We start from the raw sequence: 22,345 nt of genomic DNA on the forward strand, positions 1-22,345 counted from the left end.
GGAACCAAAAATCTCAAATTTGGACTCATCAGGCCAAAGGACAGATTTCCACCAGTCTAATGTCCATTGCTCGTGTTTCTTGGCCCAAGCAAATCTTTTCTTATTATTGGTGTCCTTTAGTAGTGGTTTCTTTGCAGCAATTCGACCATGAAGGCCTGATTCACGCAGTCTCCTCTGAACAGTTGATTTTGAGATGTCTGTTACTTGTGAAGGCATTATTTGGGCTGCAATTTCTGAGGCTGGTAACTCTAATGAACTTATTCTCTGCAGTTACCTCTGGGTCTTCCTTTCTTGTGGCGGTCCTCATGAGAGCCAGTTTCATCATAGAGCTTGATGGATTTTGTGAATGCTCTTGAAGAAACTCAAAGTTCTTGAAATTTTCTGTATTGACTGACCTTTCTGTCTTAAAGTAATGATGGTCTGTCGTTTCTCTGCTTATTTGAGCTGGTCTTGCCAGCTTACCAAATAGGGCTGTCTTCTGTACACCACCCCTACCTTGTCACAACACAACTGCTTGTCTCAAACGCATTAAGAAGGAAATAAATTCCACAAATTAACTTATGAACAAATTAACAAGGCACAGCTGTTAATTGAAATGCATTCCAGGTGACTATCTCATGAATATGGTTGAGAGAATGCCAGGGGTGTACACTGCTGTCATCAAGGCAAACGGTGGCTAATTTGAAGAATCTCAAATAAAAAATATATTTTCATTTTTGTTTAACACTTTTTTGGTTACTACATGATTCCATATGTGTTATTTCAAAGTTTTGATGTCTTCACTATAATTCTACAATGTAGAAAATAGTAAAAAACAACAACAAAAAACAACCCTGGAATGAGTAGGTGAGTCCAAACCTTTGACTGGTACTGTATGTACATTTTATATTTTCTTTTTCTTGTATTCATACATTTGCTCAAATTTAAAAGAACCTATTTTTGCTTTGTCATTATGGGGCATTGTGTGTAGATTGAGGAGGGGGGAAAACGATGTAATTTATTTTAGAATAAGGCTGTAATGTAACAAAATGTGATAAAAAGTCAAGAAGTCTTAATACTTACTGAATGCACTGTACATGTGCTTATACAGGGTAGTATAGACTAAGTTATGACCTGATGTAGGTCAGTAAGATGGTATGCGTCTGATGTAGGTTATGTTCTTCTGATGTAATATGTTGTCATTCTCCTGTCTCCTACAGAAGACGAGTCTGGGATCCATTTTAGAATAAGGCTGTAATGTAACAAAATGTGGAAAAATTCAAGAGGTCTGAATACTTTCAGATTGCACTATATGTAGGCTGGTGTAGGTATGTAGGGTAATTTAGAGGGTCAGGGAGGGAGCTTTAGATCTCTCCCTTTAATTATGTATCTCAAAGCCAATCTGAAACATTGGATGGTGGAGGTGCTGTGGTTAGTTAGAGAAATGGGCTGAAGGTGGAATAAAACTGCCCATCGAATGCAGAATACCACTGCAATTCACGTAAAGTAGAAACATATGGTAGATGCTTTTATCCAAAGCGACTGATGCGTAGTAACAACAAAGACATTTGATATGTGTGGCCCATGTGGGAATCAAATCCACAACTGATATTGAAAGCGCAATGCTCCAATCTATTGAGCCATCAGCACCGCACCAACTAATCACATCCCTTACAGGATGTAAAACTCCAATCTGCATTGAGCTGAGATAGTTGACAATACATACATCTACTGTATGTGTTGTGTAAATACAAGGTACAGAGTTGTAGAGCTTTGTGTGTGCAATTGTGAGATATAACTCTTGATGTTATGAGTCTCTCTTGTTACTTTTCCAGACTCTTCCAGACACACTGTCCAGAGGAGCATGATGACTACTTTCCCCAATGAGACAGATGAGACAGGCTTCTCCTCCCTCTCTCCATCATACCCCCCCTCCCCCTCCCTCACACCGTCCATCTCCCTCACCTCCAACCCTTCCTCTTCCTTCGCCTTCTCCCTCTCCACCTCCTCTCCGTCCAACTGCTCCAGTTCTCCCTCGTCCTCCTCCCCTCCCTATAACTTCTACGCCGTGCTGCTGGTGCTGCTTATCTTCTGCGTGGTGTTTGGCAACATGCTAGTTTGTGTGGCGGTGTCGCGCGAGCGCGCCCTCCAGACTACCACCAACTACCTCATCGTCTCCCTGGCCGTGTCCGACCTGCTGCTGGCCACCCTGGTCATGCCCTGGGGCGTCTACCTGGAGGTGGGTGGGTAGGTGTTTGTGGAGGTGGGTGTGTGTGGGTTCGTACGTGTTTCTATCCATCTGGCAGCCAGTGTTTTTCTGTCTCACATTTGTCTGTCTTGTTCCATGTCTTTACCTCCTAGTCTCTCTACACTAGTTCATTCGTAGGTGTTTCAAAATCCCTCTCGGTTAACCTTTCTGGGAACAGGGGCAGTATTGAGTAGTTTGGATGAATAAGGTGCCCTATGTAAACTGCTTGTTACTCAGGCCCAGAAGCTAGGATATGCATATGCATGGTAGTATTGGATAGAAAACACTCAAATTTTTCCAAAACTGTTAAAATAATGTCTGTGAGTATAACAGAACTGATATATGGCAGGCGAAAACCTGAGGAAAATCCATCTATGAAATGCTATTACTTTGAAATGGCTGTTTTTCCATTGAAAGCCTATCCACCATACAAAGACTTATGACCCAGTTCACGATCCCTATGGCTTCCACTACATGTGGCCAGTCTTTAGGCATTGTTTCATTTTTAAAATGTTATTTTATAAATGAGGGAGAAACACCACTTTCAATGAGTGGACAGTGAAAATTTCCAGAGATGTTTTCTGCACGTGACCGGGAGCGCGACCGGGAGCCGGGAGGATTGATTATAAACATCGTTTGACATGTTTCTACGAACTTTTATGGTACTTTTTGGATTTTACGTCTGCCTGCTGTGACCGCGCTTTGTGCCAATGGATTACTGAACAAAACGCACCAACAAAATGTAGGTTTTTGGATATAAAGAGGGACTGTATGTAATGTTTTGTTAGCTGGGCGCTGTCCTCAGATAATCGCATGATATGGTTTCGCCGTAAAGCCTTTTTGAAATCTGACACAGCGGTTGGATTAACAAGAAGTTTGTCTTTAAGCTGATGTATAACACTTGTATCTTTTTATGTATGTTTATTAGGAGAATTTCTGTTTTGTGGAGTTTCACGCTCTGCAATTTCACTGGATGTTGTTTGAGACAGTGGATTACAGAACAAAACGGAGGTTTTTGGATATAAAGAGGGACTTTATCGAACAAAACAAACATTTATTGGGTAACTGGCAGTCTTGTGAGTGCAACCATATGAAGATCATCAAAGGTAAGTTATTAATTTTATTGCTATTTCTGACTTTTGTTACTCCTCTACTTGGCTGGTTACTGTTTGTAATGTTTTGTGTGCTGGGCTCTGTCCTCAGATAATCGCATGGTATGCTTTCGCCGTAAAGCCTTTTTGAAATCTGACACAGCGGTTGGATTAACAAGAAGTTTGTCTTTAAGCTGATGTATAACACTTGTATCTTTTTATGTATGTTTATTAGGAGAATTTCTGTTTTGTTGAGTTTCACGCTCTGCAATTTCACTGGATGTTGTTTGAGACAGTGGATTACAGAACAAAACGGAGGTTTTTGGATATAAAGAGGGACTTTATCGAACAAAACAAACATTTATTGGGTAACTGGCAGTCTTGTGAGTGCAACCATATGAAGATCATCAAAGGTAAGTGATTAATTTTATTGCTATTTCTGACTTTTGTTACTCCTCTACTTGGCTGGTTACTGTTTGTAATGTTTTGTGTGCTGGGCTCTGTCCTCAGATAATCGCATGGTATGCTTTCGCCGTAAAGTATTTTTGAAATCTGACACTGTGGTTGGATTAACAAGAAGTTTATCTTTAAGCCAATTTATAATACTTGTATGTTTTAGGAATGTTTATTATGAGATTTCTGTTGTTTGAATTTGGCGCTCTGCAATTCTGCTAGCGGAACACCTATCCCTAATAGGTTTTAATGTCAAGGTAGCATGATCAATAACAGAAACTACAGTTGGTTCCCATCAACAGTTTCTTGTTGATCCGAATCTCTGAATCTGTCTTTGTGCTGTAGCACTGTCTTTGTTCTCCTTTCCCCCAGTCTATTATTCATAAGCATAACTGCGTCCCAAATGGCACCCTATTCCCTATGTAGTGCACTAATACTGTATGTGTCCCTTCCTAGGTGGTAGGGGAGTGGCGCTTCAGTCTCATCCACTGTGACATCCTACTGACCCTGGACGTCATGATGTGTACTGCCAGCATCCTCAACCTCTGTGCCATCAGCATCGACAGGTACTCACACTTTCTCTATCTATCTACAGTATCTCTATCTCTCTATATACAGTATCTGTCTGTCTATATGTCTGTCTGTCTTGCTCTTTCTCACTCTCCCCTCATCACTCTCCAAAATCTGGATTGATTTCATAGTGCCCTTGCAGCAAAAAAAAAACGTTTTTTAAGGAGATGGTAATGTCTCCTGATGGGAAATGTATTTTTTATTGCTTGTTATTGTTGCTTTCCCACAAAGAAAAAAACAAAAACAGGACACCATTTCCATCTTTTCGGGTAGCCTCCTCACTTCTCAAGTATCATTATCTTCTTAACATGAGTTTATTTTGTCCAACCAAACCCATACCCTTTTATAACCGTTGAAAGAAATGGACCGTTTCAGCAGCCTCTCCTCACACCAGGCTTTCTATGGAGGACTCTTAGATTGGTTTGTCACGCTGCTGCACTGTGAAACTGACTTGGACAGCTTTTGTTTGTGTTTGCCTGGTGAATGAGAGGAACTGACAATGCAACTTAACTCAGTGTGGGCGGTGGTGGACAAGGTGTTCGTGTGCATGCGTGGTTGTGGTGTGTATGTAGGTGTTAGCTCTAAATACAGCATGTGTGTGCAGGTACACGGCGGTGGCGATGCCCATGCTGTATAACACCAGATACAGCTCCAGGAGGCGGGTGGCTCTGATGATTGCTGTCGTGTGGTTCCTCTCCTTCGCCATCTCCTGCCCTCTACTGTTTGGACTCAACAACACAGGTCTGTCTGTCTCTGTCTGTTTCGATCTCTGTCTGTTTCTGTCTTTCTCTCCTTTTCTTTGTCTCTCTCGCTGTCTCTTTATCCCCCCCCTCCCTCTTTCTCAGTGACCACATTTACATACACACCAATATCCCATTATTTGGGATACTCAAGTATTCTGTTTTTGAGTTGACGCATATAAACGTCCTATTCCGTTTACAACAACCCGAAAAACCCGGATAAGATGCCTGGGATATGCTGATATGCCCCAGAAGACTAAATAAAGTAATGCTCACCAGAATAATGTCTTACATCGATAGAATGAATGCATTAGTAATATAGTTAACGCCTGTAAAGTTGTCTGTTTCGTTTAGGGACCGGGGAGAAAATGCAATAACTCCAAAACAGTGGAAAGATTGGTCCTGTGCAAAATGTCCAAATGTCATCAGTTTGACCGGTTTTAAGGAAATTAAAAGCTGAGAAAAAGACATTTCTGATAAGACTTTAGTTTTTCTTTTGTGCATATTTTATGCGGTTGAAATACTGTCTGCTTGCATAAATGTCAAAGAATACACATTACACACATATTTGCATTTTCTCAAGAGAAACTTAAAAAAATCTTTCTCCACTCCTGTTCCTGAGACAAAATTTTACATTTGTATAATTTCAATGCAAGAAATACATAATTATGCTGGAGTTAATATGATATTACGCTACATGTGAGTGGTCATAGGCCTACAGTCAAATCAAATTGTATTTGTCACATGCATGAAATGCTTACTTACAAGCCCTTAACCAACAATGCAGTTTTAAGAAAATTGAGTTATTAAGAAAATATTTACTAAATAAACTAAAGTTTAAAAAAGTAACACAATAAAATAACAGTAATATGGCTACATACAGGGGATACCGGTACCGAGTCAATGTGCGGGGGTACAGGTTAGTCAAGGTAATTGAGGTAATTTGTAAATGTGCTGTAGGTAGGGGTAAAGTGACTATGCATAGATAATAAACAGCGAGTAGCAGCAGTGTAAAAGCAAAGAGGGGTGGTGTCAATGCAAATAGTCTGGGTGGCCATTTGATTAATTGTTCAGCAGTCTTATGGCTTCGGGGAAGAAGCTGTTAATTAGCCTTTTGGACCTAGACTTGGTGCTCTGGTACTGCTTGTCGTGCGATAGCAGAGAGAACAGTCTATGACTTGGGTGACTGGAGTCTTTGACCATTTTTTTGGCCTTCCTCTGACACCGTCTAGTATATAGGTCCTGGATGGCAAGAAGCTTGGCCCCGGTGATGTACTGTGCCGTACGCATTACCCTCTGTAGCGCCTTACGGTCAGATGTCGAGCAATTGCCATACCAGGCGGTGATGCAACCGGTCAGGATGCTCTCTGGTGCAGCTGTAGAACTTTGAGGATCTGGGGAGTCAAGCCAAATCTTTTCAGTCTCCTGAGGGGGAAAAGGCGTTGTCGTGCCCTCTTCACGACTGTCTTGGTGTGTTTAGTCCATGATAGTTTGTTGGTGCTGTAGACTCCCCATTGATGTGAATGGGGGCATGTTCGCCCCTCTTTTTCCTGTAGTCCACGATCAGCTCCTTTTGTCCCTATAGGCTGTCTCATTGTTGTCAGTGATCAGGCCTTCCACCATTGTGTCATCAGCAAACTTAATGATGGTGTTGGAGTCGTGCTTGGCCACAGTCATGGGTGAACAGGGAGTACAGGAGGGAACTAAGCACCAACCACTGAGGGGCCCCGGTGTTGAGGATCAGCATGGCAGATGTGTTGTTGCTTACCCTTACCACCTGGCTGCGGCCCGTCAGGAAGTCCAGGATCCAGTTGCAGAGGGAGGTGTTTTGTCCCAAGGTCCCTAGCTTAGTGATGATCTTTGTGGGCACTATGGTGTTGAACACTGAGCTCTAGTAAATGAACAGCATTCTCACATAGATGTTCCTTTTGTCCAGATGGGAAAGGCCAGTGTGGAGTGCAATTGAGATTGTGTCATCTGTGGATCTGTTGGGGTGGTGTGCAAATTGTAGATGGGTCTAGGGTTTCCAGGATGATGGTGTTGAGGGTGTTGATGTGAGCCATGACCAGCCTTTCAAAGCACTTCATGGATACCGACGTGCGTGCTACTGAGCAGTAGTCATTTAGATAGGTTACCTTTGTGTTTTTGGTCACAGGGACTATGGTGGTCTGCTTGAAACATGTAGGTTTTACAGACTCGGTCAGGGAGAGGTTGAAAATGTCAGTGAAGACACTTGCCAGTTGGTCAGCGCATGCTCTGAGTACACATCCTGGTAATCCGTCTGGCCCCGCACCCTTGTGAATACTGTGGCCTGTTTAAAGATCTTACATCAGCTATGGAGGGGTGCTCTCATGCATGCTACAGTGTTGCTTGCCTCGAAGTGAGCATAAAAGGCATTTAGCCCGTCTGGTAGGCTCGCGTCACTGGGAAGCTCTCGGCTGGGTTTCCCTTTGTAGTCCGTAAAAGTTGGCAAGTCTGCCACATCCGACAAGCGTAAGAGCTGGTGTAGTAGGATTCAATCTTAGTCCTGTATTGATGCTTTGCCTGTTTGATGGGTCTTCTGCGGGCATAGCGGGATTTCTTATAAGCGTCCGGATTAGTGTCCCGCGCTTTGAAAGCGGCAGCTCTAGCCTTTAGCTTGGTGCGGATATTGCCTGTAATCCATGGCTTCTGGTTGGATAATGTACGTACGGTCACTGTGGGGATGACTCGTCAATGCACTTATTGATGAAGCCGGTGACTGAGGTAGTATACTCCTTCTTTGCCATTGGATGAATCCCGGAACATATTCCAGTCTGTCCTAGCAAAACAGTCCTGTAGCGTAGCATCCGCATCATCTGACCACTCCTGTATTGAGCGAGTCACTTGTACTTCCTGCTTTAGTTTTTGCTTGTAAGCAGGAATCAGGAGGATATAATTATGGTCAGATTTGCCAAATGGAGGGTGAGGGAGAGCTTTGTACGCGTCTCTATGTGTGGAGTAAATGTGGTCTAGAGTTTTTTCCCCTCTGATTGCACATTTGACATGCTGGTAGAACGTAGGTGAAATGGATTTAACCCTTGTGTAATCTTAACATTCTGTACAATCCCCTTGTCCTAAGGGTAAAAAATGACTCGCCTTCACTTTACCCCTAAAATATAGCAGCTTAATTGAATTTTAAACCCCAAATCTATTTTGCATGAAGAAACAACCTGTCATTCATCAAACTTTGAATATCTGGGTTTTCCCTCTTCACAATGCAGAAAGACTGCATTTAATCAGTGGACACCACTCGTTTTTATTACAACACACCTGTTGTAATTGTTTTCTTTACTAAAGTAGAGGAATTCTATTATTATTATTATTGCTAAAGGTACTGCATAGGTGTAAACATAATTATTTTAGCAAGAGAGCACTTGTATAGCTTACGAAAGTAGCACAAATGTGCAGAAAGTAGTTTTGAATGCATTTTATTGAAGGGAAGCAATAACAGTCTTGAACTTTTTTGCCAACATATTGATATATTCCTCATTGTACAGTATATAAGAATATAACTACAAAATATTTTTTTTTAACATTGCCCCCACCCACAAGGTGTATAAACAACAACAAATAAGAATAAAATAAGATAATAGATACAAAACAAAAATGTGAAGAAGATAAATCAATGCACTCTAATTAGCACATGTAGGACAGTATGCAAGTGTGTGTGCGCATGGACTTTGCAGATGTATTTCTCACATGTGCAGCACATTAGTATTTCTTTTACAGTCCTTCTTTGGGGGGTAGACGTGGCATCTCCTCCTCTTGCCTGCCCCAGCTGCAGCCTCAGGTGGATCAGGACAAGATTCAGCCCCCTGAACAGCTTTCACAAGCGCTGCAGAGGCTGCTGTGCGGGGGAGGCGCTCCCTTATTTGAATGTGTGGGTTTACAAGTGCCTTTCCCAGCTGCTCCAGGAACACCCTCCTCTTGTTCCACTTATCAAGCATCCAGGTAGGGTTGATCTTGTTCCATATCACAAAGGCATTGTGTGAGGACACATCAATTATGTTATGGATGATGGATTCTAATGAAGTGAAGGATAAAGCCGATATTGTAGGGGTTTTTAACAAGTACGTCATATCTGCTGGTTCAGTTTTTGATAATGGTGGGGCCCAGGCCTCTAATAAAAGCTCTGTTACAGTCAACTATGATATAGGCCCTCATGTGAACCATTTTAACTTTGAGCCTGTTTCTTATACTGAAGTCTATAAAGCACTAAAGGCAATAGACACTAAAAAGTCTGCAGGTCCAGACAACCTGGACCCCTACCTCTTAAAGATAGCAGCTGGTGTTATTACTGAACCTGTGGCTCACATTTTCAACTTGAGTCTCTTGACCAATTCCAAACCCAGCATTTGGAAATCAGCGTATGTCCTCCCACTGGTAAAGGGTGGAGATCCCTCAGATGCTAATATCTATTGTCCTATCTCTAAACTCCCTATCCTGGCCAAAGTCTATGAATCCCTATTGATCTCACAGTTCAAAAACTTCTTAATTGGAAAGAACATACTGAGCAGGGTTCAGTCTGGCTTTAGATCGGGGCACAGCACCGCAACTCCAGCTACGGCAGTGGCAAATAACATCATTAATGCACTTGATAAAAAGCAACATTGTGCTGCTCTGTTTGTGGATTTATCAAAGGCATTTGATTCAGTTGACCATGAATTGTTGCTAGCTAGACTCTATTTCGCTAGACTCTATCTTTCTGACAGAACACAATGTGTATGTACTGACAACCACAAGTCTGGCTTTCTTGAGGTTAATAGAGGTGTGCCCCAGGGTTCCATTTTAGCTCCTGTGTTCTCAATTTTTATAAAATATTTGGTAAATGGGATGAAGTGAAGGGGATGGAACCAGCATAGTTACATCTATATGCAGATGATACCGTTATATATTCATGTGCTCCTTCTCTGGTTCAGGCTGTTGAAGAGCTCCAGACTGCTTTTCAGTCACTGCAGGCCTCCCTTTATGGTCTCAAACTGGTCTTGAATGTACAAAAAACAAAATTCATGTCCTTTACCAGAGCTAGAACTCTGCCAGAGAAAAATACCTAGGTGTTTGGTTGGATGACAAGTTGTCCTTTAAAGTTCATGTGGATAATCTTGTGACAAACCTTAAATTGAAATTGGGTTTTTATTTTCGTAATAAGGCTTGCTTCCCACTTATGGCTATAAAGAAGCTTGTTCAGGCCCCTTTTCTCTCTGTAATTGATTATGGTGACTTGTTGTATATGCATGCAACCTCCTCCGTCTTACAGAGACTGGACTCTGTTATCATGCATCCTTGTGCTTTATTACAAATGCCAAGTCACTCACCCACCATTGCACATTGTACCAAATGGTAGGTTGGACCTCACTTTATATGCACAGAAAGTTACATTTGTATGTGTATATCTACTAAACCATTTTGGGTAAACTCCCTCTTTACCTCTGTAGTCTGGTCTCCTTCACCACCAGCAGTTACCATACCCGGTCTGCTAGGTGGTTGCTACTTAAAGTCCCCAGGACATTCACAGTATTAGGCAAGACTGCATTCTCTTCTCGTGCACCAGACGCATGGAATAATCTACAATCCATGCTTCATCTAGATATGTTAGTGCCACTGAATGAAATAAAAATATTGATGGGAGACTCTGTTACAGAGGAATGTAAATGCTTTTTTTAGGCTGGATCATGTTGTTGTATGTTTTAATTATGTAATGTATTGATTGGGGTGGCAGGTAGCCTAGTGGTTAGAGCGTTGTACTAGTAGCCGAAAGGTTGCAAGATTGAATCTCTGAGCTGACATGGTGAAAATCTGTCGTTTTGCCCCTGAACAAGGCAGTTAACCGACTTTTCCTAGGCCATCATTGAAAATAAGAATTTGCTCTTAACTGACTTGCCTAGTTAAATAGAGATAAAATAAAAAAATTGTTGCTGCCTTCTTGGCCAGGTCTCCCTTGAAAAAGAGACACTGCATCTCAATGGGCTTTTCCTGGTTAAATAAAGGTTATATTTAAAAAATGGAAGATGACCAGGGGCCAGCGGGCAGTCATCCTCTTGCAGCTGTAAATTCCAATCACCTTGTCCAGGTAGTTCACGCCTCCTTTGTTGTGGTTGTAGTCCAGGATGATGGCTGGCTTCCTGTCCTCGCGATCACTGATCGCAGCCGTTTTGTACAGTGTGCTCAGGAGGACCACTTTCTTGTTCCTATTTGGGACGTAAGAAACTAGAGTGGTGGTGGGGATGAAGGCAAACTTTGATGAGAAGCCCTCTCTCCCCTTTGTTGTGAGGAGTGCAGGGGGGAACTCAGGCTTCTTTCTAACTGTGCCAACCATGGTGATCTTCCTCTTCAGGAGCTCCTGGCTGAGTTCAGTCAGTAGCACACATAATCTCAATTTCTCATTGTGTGTGTGTTTTTGTGGTGTAAATAATTTTATAACTGCCGGGTCAAAATGACCCTAAGACCATCTTTGTACCCTGGTGGTGTACAGCTTTCATGAAAATATGATCAAAAGCGATGTTTCACTTTTTCTAATGTTGGTGTCACTCTAGGAAAAGTAATCAAATTTCAAGTTGAAAAAATATAATTTAGGGGGTTTTCTCTGCTGTTAAACATAGTGGCGGGTCATTTTTTGACCCTTAAGACAACACAAGGGTTAAGTTTTCTTGCATTAAAGTCCCCGGCCACTAGGAGTGCCGCTTCTGGATGAGCATTTTCTTATTTGCCTATGGCCTTATACAGCTTGTTGAGTGCTGTCTCAGTGCCAGCATCGGTTTGTGATGGTAAATAGACAGCGATGAAAAATATAGATGATAAACTCTCTTGGTAGGTAGTGTGGTCTACAGCTTATCATGAGGTACTCTACCTCAGGCGAGCAATACCTCAAGACTTCCTTAATATTAGACATTGCGCACCAGCTGTTATTGAAAAATAGACACACACCACCACTCCTCGTCTTACCGGAGGTAGCTGTTCTGTCTTGCCGATGCATGGAAAACCCAGCCAACTGTATATTATCCATGTCGTCGTTCAGCCACGACTCGTGAAACATAAGATATTACAGTTTTAATGTGCCGTTGGTAGAATGGTCTCGAACGGAGCTCATCCAGTTTATTCTCTAGTGATTGCCCATTGGCCAATAGAACGGATGGTAAAGGTGGGGTTACTCACTCGCCGAAGAATTCTCACAAGGCACCCGGATCTGCGCCTCCTGTATCTCTGTCTTTTCTTCATGCGAATGACGGGGATTTTGGTCTGGTCTGGGAGCAACAGTATACCCTTTGTGTCACCCATTAAATAAAACATCTTTGTCCAGTTCGAGGTGAATAATCGCTGTTCTGATATTCAGAACCTCTTTTCTGTCATAAGAAACGGTAGCAGAAACATTATTTACAAAATAAGTTACAAACAATGCAAAAAACCACACAAAATAGCACGATTGGTTAGGAGCCCGTAAAACGGCAGTCATCCCCTCCGGCGCCATTGTTCATCAGTGTCCATATTTCAGATACTATTCCATTTAACCCATATAATTAAATTATGAACATTCTGTTTATTCATGGATACAGGGATACTCATGAGCGGGATATCAAAGGTGCATGTAAACAGCTTATCCGGAATAAGACCTTAAGTGGGATATGAGCTAATATCCAGAAAACTTTGAACGTGGTCAATGACTCTAGGCCGAGGCTACAAAAACGTTATTTTTGCCCCTGTCCCGCCCCTCCTTAAACTTCTTCCTCAAATCTAAGGAACCGAATCACGTTCTGCACATGTGTTGTTTTACACTCATTCACATTTCTCTCTTTACTCACCCTCTTCTGAATCCTCAACCAATTTGATTGATATGAGGATGTAGCCTATGTCTCTGCCTCATATTTCCAAACAACTGCCATTTGAATGAAAGTTCCCCCCAAACATATAAAGGCAAAAACCTTCTCTGTCTGTTGTAACGGATATTGCCATAGCACAAGCAAGAAGCAGTCTTCACATTGGATTAGGGCTAAACAATTAGCATTTTGTGTGATGTAATCTTTATAGTTTAGTTGCCATATACTGTAGACAGCAGTTTAAAAAATGCCTCCTGTTTAAAAAATGTTTCCAATGATGAAAAAATCATATGAAATTGTTACTGACTGCCTGTCTGTTTTGTTTGTTTGATATACTGTGTAAGCTACATATAGCTTGCCTAAATAGTTTCATGTACTGTAACTGCCCTCCTGAAAACATTAGGAATTGTTTGACTACCTCCTTGTGTCTGTCATGCTTATGTTTGCAATAGCCTACTGTTACAACAGACAAAGAACTAAGTTTGTTCGAACTGTCTTGTGTACAGGCGGCAGCGAAGTCACAGAGTGACTGAGCACTGAGCAGCAGCTTAACCTCTCTGGGATATTCGGGACGCTAGCGTCCCACCTCAACAACAGCCAGTGAAATTGCAGGGCGCCAAATTCAAAACAACAGAAATCCCATAATTAAAATTCCTCAAACATACAAGTATTTTACACCATTTTAAATATACACTTGTTGTAAATCCAGCCACAGTGTCCGATTTCAAAAAGGCTTTACGACGAAAGCACACCAACCGATTATGTTAGGTCAGCACCTAGTCACAGAAAAACATAGCCATTTTTCCAGCCAAAGAGAGGAGTCACAAAAAACAGAAATAGAGATAAAATTAATCACTAACCTGTGATGATCTTCATCAGATGACACTCATAGGACTTCATGTTACACAATACATGTATGTTTTGTTCGATAAAGTTCATATTTATATCCAAAAATCTTTACATTGGCGCGTTATGTTCAGTAATGTTTTGCCTCCAAAACATCCAGTGATTTTGCAGAGAGCCACATCAATTTACAGAAATACTCATAATAAAAATTGCTAAAAGATACAGTTGTTATGCATGGAATTTTAGATAAACTTCTTAATGCAACCGCTGTGTCAGATTTCAAAAAAGCTTTTCGGAAAAAGCACACCATGCAATAATCTGAGTACGGCGCTCAGACACAAAAACAAGCCATACAGATACCCGCCATGTTGTGGAGTCAACAGAAGTCAGAAATAGCATTATAAATATTCACTTACCTTTGATGATCTTCATCAGAATGCACTCCCAGGAATTCCAGTTCCACAATAAATGTTTGTTTTGTTCGATAAAGTCCATCATTTATGTCCAAATACCTCCTTTTTGTTCGCGCGTTTAGGACACAAATCCAAACTCACGACGCGCGGGCAGGTCCAGGCAAAAGTTCAGACAAAGTCATATTACAGTTCGTAGAAACATGTCAAACGACGTATAAAATCAATCTTTAGGATGTTTTTATCATCAATCTTCAATAATGTTTCAACCGGAGAATTCCTTTGTCTGTAGAAATGCAATGGAATGCAGCTAACTCTCACAGGAGCGCGCGAGACTGAGCTCGTGGCATCAAACAAGGTTCTAAAGACTGTCGACATCTAGTGGAAGCCTTAGGAAGTGCAATATGACCCCATAGACGCTGTATATTTGATAGGCAATGACTTGAAAAACTACAAACCTCAGATTTCCCACTTCCTGGTTGGATTTTTTCTCAGGTTTTTGCCTGCCATATGAGTTCTGTTATACTCACAGACATCATTCAAACAGTTTTAGAAACTTCAGAGTGTTTTCCATCCAAATCTACTAATTATATGCATATTCTAGCTTTTAGGACAGCGTAGCAGGCAGTTTACTCTGGGCACCTTTTTATCCAAGCTACTCAATAGTGCCCCCCAGTCCCAAAGAAGTTAAAGGAGGTAGACTAGTGGATCCCGCATGCACAGAAATCTCCATATTTTTTTTGCAGCAAGTCGAGTTCCAGAAAATCCAGAACCACAGCCACTCCAATGAATCTATTCAATGCAATCACAAGTGCACTAGTCTCATTTACTCATTCAGTCTAGGAGAGACATAAACATGGCACGGGAAGTCACACGTGAAGAAACCCACACTCCTTTTGTTATTAGCTATGTAAAATAACCATTGCTATCTTCCAGTCCATCTGTTGTAAGCCTGGAAGATTGCAGCCCTACTGGATATCTGGGTATCACCAGTTGGTGAGAGACAAAATGAATAATTAGTTAGATAGGCTTACGTCTGTTTAGTCATGATGCCCAGTTATTTATTGAACTGCATTGTGGGTTAAGGGCTTGTAACTAAGCATTTCACGGTAAGGTCTACACTTCTTGTGTTCGGCGCATGTGACAAATGTGATTTGATTTGCAGTAACTGCAATCACTAAGAACACCATGCATGCACACACACACACACTACTGCTTACTAACAGCTTTCAGCTCTGTATGCTTTAATCAGTCAACACGCATTTCAAGGAAAGAGGGACTCATTGATTGGCCTGTTGGTCCACGTCCACAATACAGAATGTTTACCAGTGATGCAGGTGTCATTTTAAGTCGGAGGACGTGCCCATTATCACGTTTCGCTCAAGACGGTATTTTGATTTGAAAAATGTTTGCATGGTCTCGGCGGAGCGGTAGCTCGTGCGAAAACAAGCCAACTGAGGTTTGGAACATAAGCTCCTACCTTGAGGACGGGGTTGAAGAGAGTACTGGTTTCGTATGCAAAGGCTGCACAGCTTGATGCAACTGAATGGCAACAACCACTTGAGCTGGAGTGGCCAACACTAAAAGCCAATTTATGCTTGATCTGAAAAATGTGGTCGGAGGCTTCGTATGGAGGGTGTGACGCAATGGCGGAGCATCTGGAGGCATGCAGAGGCCAAATCAAGCTCCATTCCGCATGTCCGTGTGCCTCTCAAATTGTGTAACAATTCGAAGGGCTCCACGTTGACATGATTGGTTGACTGTAGCTGAGGGCGAGAGGTCTTGTATAAACACAAACTCACTTTCTTGACAACATCCTTCACAACAGCTCTGTGCTGCTCGGCAAAGCGCAAGAAGTATAAATGCCCTGACATCTGTAGGGGCCACATCGCAGTAAATGCTCTACGACCACTGCAGATGTCGGATTGACCATGTAGCGCCTTTAATCGGCATGTTAACATTCAGTAACCTTTTGAGAGCGCCTCTAGCCTTTGAACACATTGCTGGGAAAACAAGAAATGATGTGGCGCTCAGGGTCATCATGTGTCCTATAGAAAGGCTATGGTTATACTGTATATGGGGAAGCTTGAGTTTATTGGATTGGACCTACCACCTAAACATCCAATTCAACAGAAAGGCAGTATTTAAGGCACCTTCTTACAGTCTGCAGCATATAGTAATTTGCTAGCAGCTGTATAATGTTGAAAGGATTCAACTAGACTGCAGTGTGTTATGCTATAGGCCGTGGCCTGGCCTTATAAGAAGCAGATTTTAAATGCCTTTCAGATGTTGCATCCAGCTTGAATATGGAGAGAAAAAGCCATTGTCGAATGCTTATGTACCTGTCTTCTCTGGAGCTAAACCAGGCATTTACTTGGTTGCCACACCATTACAGAGTGGACTTTAACATATTTAACAGCGTTGACATCTTTGGCTATCTGACCTGAACTGTAGAGGAAAACTTCTCTCTTGCCTTAACATGCACCTCCTCCCACCTGTCCCCACTCCCAAACAACATCTCTGTGTTTCTATCCACCTCTTCTCATCCCCTTCACTCCATCAGCCAGTCGAGAGGAGACCAAGTGTGCCTTCGCTGATCCGTCCTTCGTGGTCTACTCATCCGTGGCCTCCTTCTACGTTCCTTTCATCGTGACCCTGCTGGTGTACGCCCAAATCTGTGTGGTGCTGCGGAGGCGGGGACGACGCACCGTGCCCCGCAGACACGGCCTGCACCCACAGGGAGGAGGCAAGACGGGGGAGGGCCACAGGCACAGGAAGGTTCATGATTAGTCAATCAATCTATCAATCAACTAATCAGCCATTCATCAATCAATTAACCCCATAAAACAGCCAGCCAATAAATCAAAGGCAGGATGAGGAAGTCAAAAAAGCTTGATTTTTAGAAGACAGTAGGTCCAAAAGCAAGCATCTTTGATTTTCTATCCCTCATTCTTTTCTCTCCCTTCATCCTCTCAGAATAAGTGTACCCACCCCGAGGATGTGAAGCTGTGCACTCTGATCATGAGGCCCCCCACCAGCGCCCCCCAACGCAAGAAAGTGGTAAGTCGCTGGAACACTGTGAGCCACTGCACAGGGGAACTACTGTGACCATAAAGTTGGATTCCGAAAACTCCTATAACATGAGCCTTAGATTTGAACTACAGCACATATCTCTACATCTCTTGCTGTTTCCTCTGTCTCTATTTGTCCCTCCCTTCCCATCTTTTCTTCCTGTCTCTCTCTCTCTCCTCCCCCCTCCCCTATTAGACGTTAGTGAAGGAGGCAGTGGTGCACCCCCTGGATGAGGAACCTGTGGGGCGTGGTTTCCTGTCCCAGTTAGACCAGAGCCTCCCCCCACCTCACCCCCCTCCCCCCTCCGGACAAGCCACCAAGGTCTCCCTTTCTATCTCGGTGGCGCCCGCGCCCTTCCTGTCCCCGTCGGTGGCACCACGCTCCGCCCTCGTACCCCGCCGTGCCACCTTCGAGGACGGCATGAGTGGCCGCGAGCGATGGAGGGAGCGCAATGCAGACAGGGAGAAGGGAGCGATGGCGAAGGAGAGGGTGAAAGGGACCCTGTCGCAGCAGAAGGAGAGGAAGGCGACCCAGATGCTGGCTATCGTGCTAGGTGAGAGAAACAGGAGGAGACAATGAGGGTGGCTGAAATAGAGTGCTTCAGCCAGTCCCAATTCACTCCTTACCCCTTCCCCTTGGCCCTTCAATGTTTGATGATCTGAAGGGAAGGGGCAGAGAGTGAATTGAGACTGACTCACACCCTTTAATTCTCCTCCCTCCTCCATCAGGTGTGTTCATCATCTGCTGGCTACCCTTCTTCCTGACCCACGTGCTGAAGGCCCACTGTGGCAGCTGCTGTATCTCCCCCTCCCTGTACAGTGCTGTCACCTGGCTGGGCTACCTAAACAGTGCCGTGAACCCCGTCATCTACACCACCTTCAACATCGAGTTCCGCAAGGCTTTCATCAAGATCCTAAACTGCTGAGTACAGGGAAGAAGAGGAGGGGGGAGAGTGGGGGGAAGGACAAGTGTGAAAAGTGTTTGAGTAGTGGAGAGAGGCAAAAAAAGGTCAGAGACTAGAAATAAAACTAAAGAAGGGAAAGAGAGAGGTGAAAACAAAGACAAGAAGGGAGTGGAAGAAGAGATAGAGGGGGATGTAGAGAGAGGCGACGGAGAAGATAAAAAGGAGAATTTAAGAGGTCAAACAGAAGAGCAAGTGAATTAAGACAGAAATTGGGAATTATACAGAGATGATGTACACGTCTGTAAATATAAAACATAACAGGGGGAGAGAAATATTCTGAAGGTTCTATGGGAAGAGATGGGTTTCTCATGGGGTAGGGCACAAACAGTGGCAAAAGACAGACTACAGTGGCAGAAGACTGTCCCGCTACGTACGAGGGTGACGTACGAGGATGACTAAGTAAATGTATTGCTCTCTGATACCGCTCTCGAACATACTGTCAAAGCGTCCGCAGACTTTGTCCTGTTTTTACTCCGATACAGTTATTTACAGTTTGTAAATTACGTTAATAAAATGACATAGGTAGTCTTTTAAGGAGATACACAATCAATCTGCACCATCAAGCGCAATTTTTCGTCCCAGTGTAAACAAGCCTATAAGAGATGTATTATATTTAGAACATGATGATGTTGGTGAAGATATGATGCAATAATAACATGGTGATATGATGAGCGACTAATCAAGGTTTGTTCATAAGGTATATGTATATATTGTTGTTTAGAGTTTGTTAATGTGAGCTCTGCTGTAAATATCTGTATTACTGTTATTGTACATGTAATACATTATATTCTACTCATGTTGTTGCTGGTCTATTTCAAGTTTGCTGTGGGTTAGGGTCAATTCGAATTGAAGTCAGTCAATTCTGGAAATAAAGATATTTTCCAATTGAATAATAACGCAGAAAAAAGTTGTATTTTCAATGACCACTTATTCAGCTGAGGAGAAGCTATTTCAAAAGTCTAGCCGTTTTTGTATTTTAAATTCAAATCACTTCCTGAATTGACTAACTTCATTTCAAATTGACCCCAACCCTGCTGTACTGGTCAAACAATAGACAGAAATTGACTAATTGGTTTTCAAAACTGTTTAAATACATTTGCTCTCTACGTTGATCTGTGGCTCTTCTCTCAGCACTTCTTTAACCCCTCTGGTGGTGAAGCAGTGTGGACGCTCCCTATGCTTGTCTGCCAACACCTGTCTGCTACAGTAATGTGAGAGGCCAAACAAATGCTGCTGATGTGAAACAGGACTCACACACACAGAGATAGTGGGTTAGTGTAAGTCACTGACAGCGTTGGTGCGCGCCCCCCATTGATAACTCCCGTCCTATCAATAAACATAAACAAACTGCGTTTTTGTCATACTGTATGCAAACCAACCTAGGAGAGATCATATAAAATGAGAAGCCCTTCAAATACGAATGGATTTATTGTACATTGATAACATAAGTATGTTTGTTTTCATTCAGTATACTGTGTATGTACCTGTGCATCTCTGTAACTGAGTATCTGCGAGTGTGAATGATTCGGCGGTACAGTATACATTACCCTCTGTTAAACTCTGACCCTGGCTCACAATTATTCACGTGCATATTTCATGATCCCCGATGACAAGAGTGCATAGATCTGTTACAGTCCTACCTTGTCCAGTACTGCTAGCACCTACCTACCTCCAGAGGAGGAGAGAAAGATTAAGGAGAGGTGTAACTCATGAGAGGAGAAGGAGAGGGATGATGGGGGGTGAGATAATGAAACGATTAGGAAAGGAACAAGGTTGGGTACGGAAGGAGGAGTGCAGGTAGAAGAAGAGACAAAAGAGGAGCGGTCTGGCGAAAATAGACTGAAAAAGACCAAGCCTGGGATAGACGATGCCTTTGACAGAATTGTTGCCACTATTTCAAGGATGTTTTAATTGTGACTTTGCAATTCCAACTTTGAGTGAAGGAGCAATAGATTAAGTTGAATAATCCCTGATGAAGTAGAGACGCACAGCTCTCTATGGCTTACATTCAGGTAAAATCAATTTAGTATCTACACTTTTTTTGTAAACAAAATGTTCTTGCCTAATCTACAATGTGTGGTATTTGATTGATTTCCCAGCAAGCTTCTAATTCCTTATAGCTCTATTATAGCATTTATGCTCTTTCTCATAATTTTCTCTCTAACTCATTCATGCACACAATTCTGTCGAATCAGAACTGACAGCACAAAACTTCTGGAGGACTTAATGTGTATACAGATATGTTAATAAATCCTGTGTGTGCTTGTAAGAACAGAGATTGTGTCAAGATGTAAACATTTACACTTAAAACACATTGTACAGGTTCTTAAAAGCGTGTCTATATCTCTGCTGAAGGGCACCTGTCGTACCTCTTGTACCAATTCATCTGGGATAGTCCCAGAGCTCCCCTCTCTGGTCTGCTCTCCTGCCCAGCCTCATACCCTCTCTGCTGAATCCCACTCAGGGCAGACTCCCCCTGATCAGTTCCATCCTCCACCACCTGTCACACGCCTCCAACCCCTACAGCATCGGTCTGCTATCACCCCCCTCACACCACCCCCTCAGAAACTCCTATACCCAGACCTCACAAGTATAGATATGAAGGCCTCCATTTTCCTTCCACATGCACAACGTCCACGCAATGAGCCCCTTACCCCATCCCTCGGAACCTGCCCCTCGGTGTCCCTCAATGTTGCCACTGGGGGTGTACCAGTGGGGGTATTCCAGTTACCATCCTCTACACTCTTTGCACTCATGGGGATTCCCACTTACCACGTGGGAAGGGGCATACCACCACCATCTCCCAATACCCATCAGACAGACACAACCCCAACACCTAGCCCCTCTGAGAGGAATCTAAAGGCCCAACAGCCCCGAACAGAAGCACGATTTGATCCCCCTACATCCTCCTCTGAGGTACCCATGGAGGCCCAATCCCCAAAGGTAGTCCCCTCGCACCCCCAAACTTGGCCTGCTCAGAGGACCCAAATTCAGAGACCTCGCCACTCCCTCCCTGTGATCGCCCTCTGGAGGTCCCACAGAGGAAGCCATCTGAAGTGGATGAAGTATCTGTTGGGCTAACACTCCCCAAAGACTGCCCTGATGAAGAGCCAGGTAGGCTACTGTGCCGTATTTGAGAGAGAAACTTGAATACACGGGCATATTCATTACGGAAACTGTTTACCGTTTATAAACCGAACGGAAGCAAACAGAGCAAAACAAGAGTTTCTATTGGACAAATTCAGGTAGGTCCCTTCCTGTTTTGTTGTTTGCTTCCATTTAATACAAATGTTGCAACGTTTTGCAACAGAATTGGAGTAATGAATATGCTCTAAGTCTTACTTGGCTTTTGGTTGATTATCTTGTGTCCGTGTCAAGTTGTGATTTATTTATGGTTTGCTTCCATAGGAACTACCATTCCTATAGTTTTTTCACTCAGTGACACTAACGCTAGCTGTAGCGGTGGCTGTAGTTAATAAAACAAATGGAGGGCTGCTGACTGTACTGGAACCTAAACAACTTTCACTGTAACAAGAAGATTTTTTTTCTTCATTTTTTCATGTAGGTGAACGTACCCTTTAAGTGTCTGTACTTGAGCACCACAGTCCCCCTGGCTGTACCATGAACCTTTCCATGGTTGTATAATACACATTGTTGATTGCATAAATGTTCCAACCTATTCCTGGACAACCATGAAAGCCTGCAGAAATGTCAACCACACAGGGCCAGACATATGTCTTTGAAACGTATTGTTCTTTTCCATGAAGGTTATGCACATTCTTGTTCAAAGCACTTGAATGTTCAAGGTATCCACAGAATGCAGCAGTTTATTCAAAACAACGGATCTGTTATTCTATTCTATTCCCTTCTTTACTGTAGATCTTGAGACCCCGCGGTGCACTTGCCCCTCACGTCTGACAATGCTGACGACCTTCATCGCCGTCTTCATCCTTCTTTTCATCTTCTTCGCCATTTTAGGTAACCTCACTGACAATACAGTGCTTGGCATTGCAGACCCGGGCTGTGTCTGAAAACGTCACGAGCCTTTGTCACTCAACTCCTCTCAAAGCTCATTGGGGGAGGAGGTCCCTTGCATCCTCTCCTCCAATAGACTTTGAGAAAGCAAGGATTTTATGGCTA

At 43.0% G+C, this 22,345-nt stretch overlaps 1 protein-coding gene across 1 annotated transcript; it reads left to right on the forward strand.

The window, feature by feature from the left end:
- The first annotated feature begins 1,846 nt into the window (after positions 1 to 1,846).
- LOC120047568 (D(2) dopamine receptor A-like) lies at positions 1,847 to 19,519 on the forward strand. The gene is made up of 7 exons (XM_038993100.1): positions 1,847 to 2,218; positions 4,228 to 4,337; positions 4,946 to 5,082; positions 16,733 to 16,947; positions 17,146 to 17,229; positions 17,437 to 17,794; positions 17,970 to 19,519. Exons 1-7 carry the CDS (start codon positions 1,847 to 1,849, stop codon positions 18,164 to 18,166), a joined length of 1,473 nt encoding a protein of 490 aa, XP_038849028.1. The 3' UTR covers positions 18,167 to 19,519.
- The last annotated feature ends 2,826 nt before the right edge of the window (positions 19,520 to 22,345 follow it).

This window comes from Salvelinus namaycush, chromosome 5 (assembly GCF_016432855.1).
Source record: "Salvelinus namaycush isolate Seneca chromosome 5, SaNama_1.0, whole genome shotgun sequence".
NCBI classification, from domain to species: domain Eukaryota; kingdom Metazoa; phylum Chordata; class Actinopteri; order Salmoniformes; family Salmonidae; genus Salvelinus; species Salvelinus namaycush.

Excerpts from the sequence above, each read along its gene's own strand:
- LOC120047568 (XM_038993100.1), top strand. The coding sequence starts at position 1,847 with ATGACTACTTTCCCCAATGAGACAGATGAGACAGGCTTCTCCTCCCTC. Across the intron at positions 2,219-4,227 it reads CCTGGGGCGTCTACCTGGAG|GTGGTAGGGGAGTGGCGCTT; the intron begins GTGGGTGGGTAG and ends GTCCCTTCCTAG. Across the intron at positions 4,338-4,945 it reads TGTGCCATCAGCATCGACAG|GTACACGGCGGTGGCGATGC; the intron begins GTACTCACACTT and ends ATGTGTGTGCAG.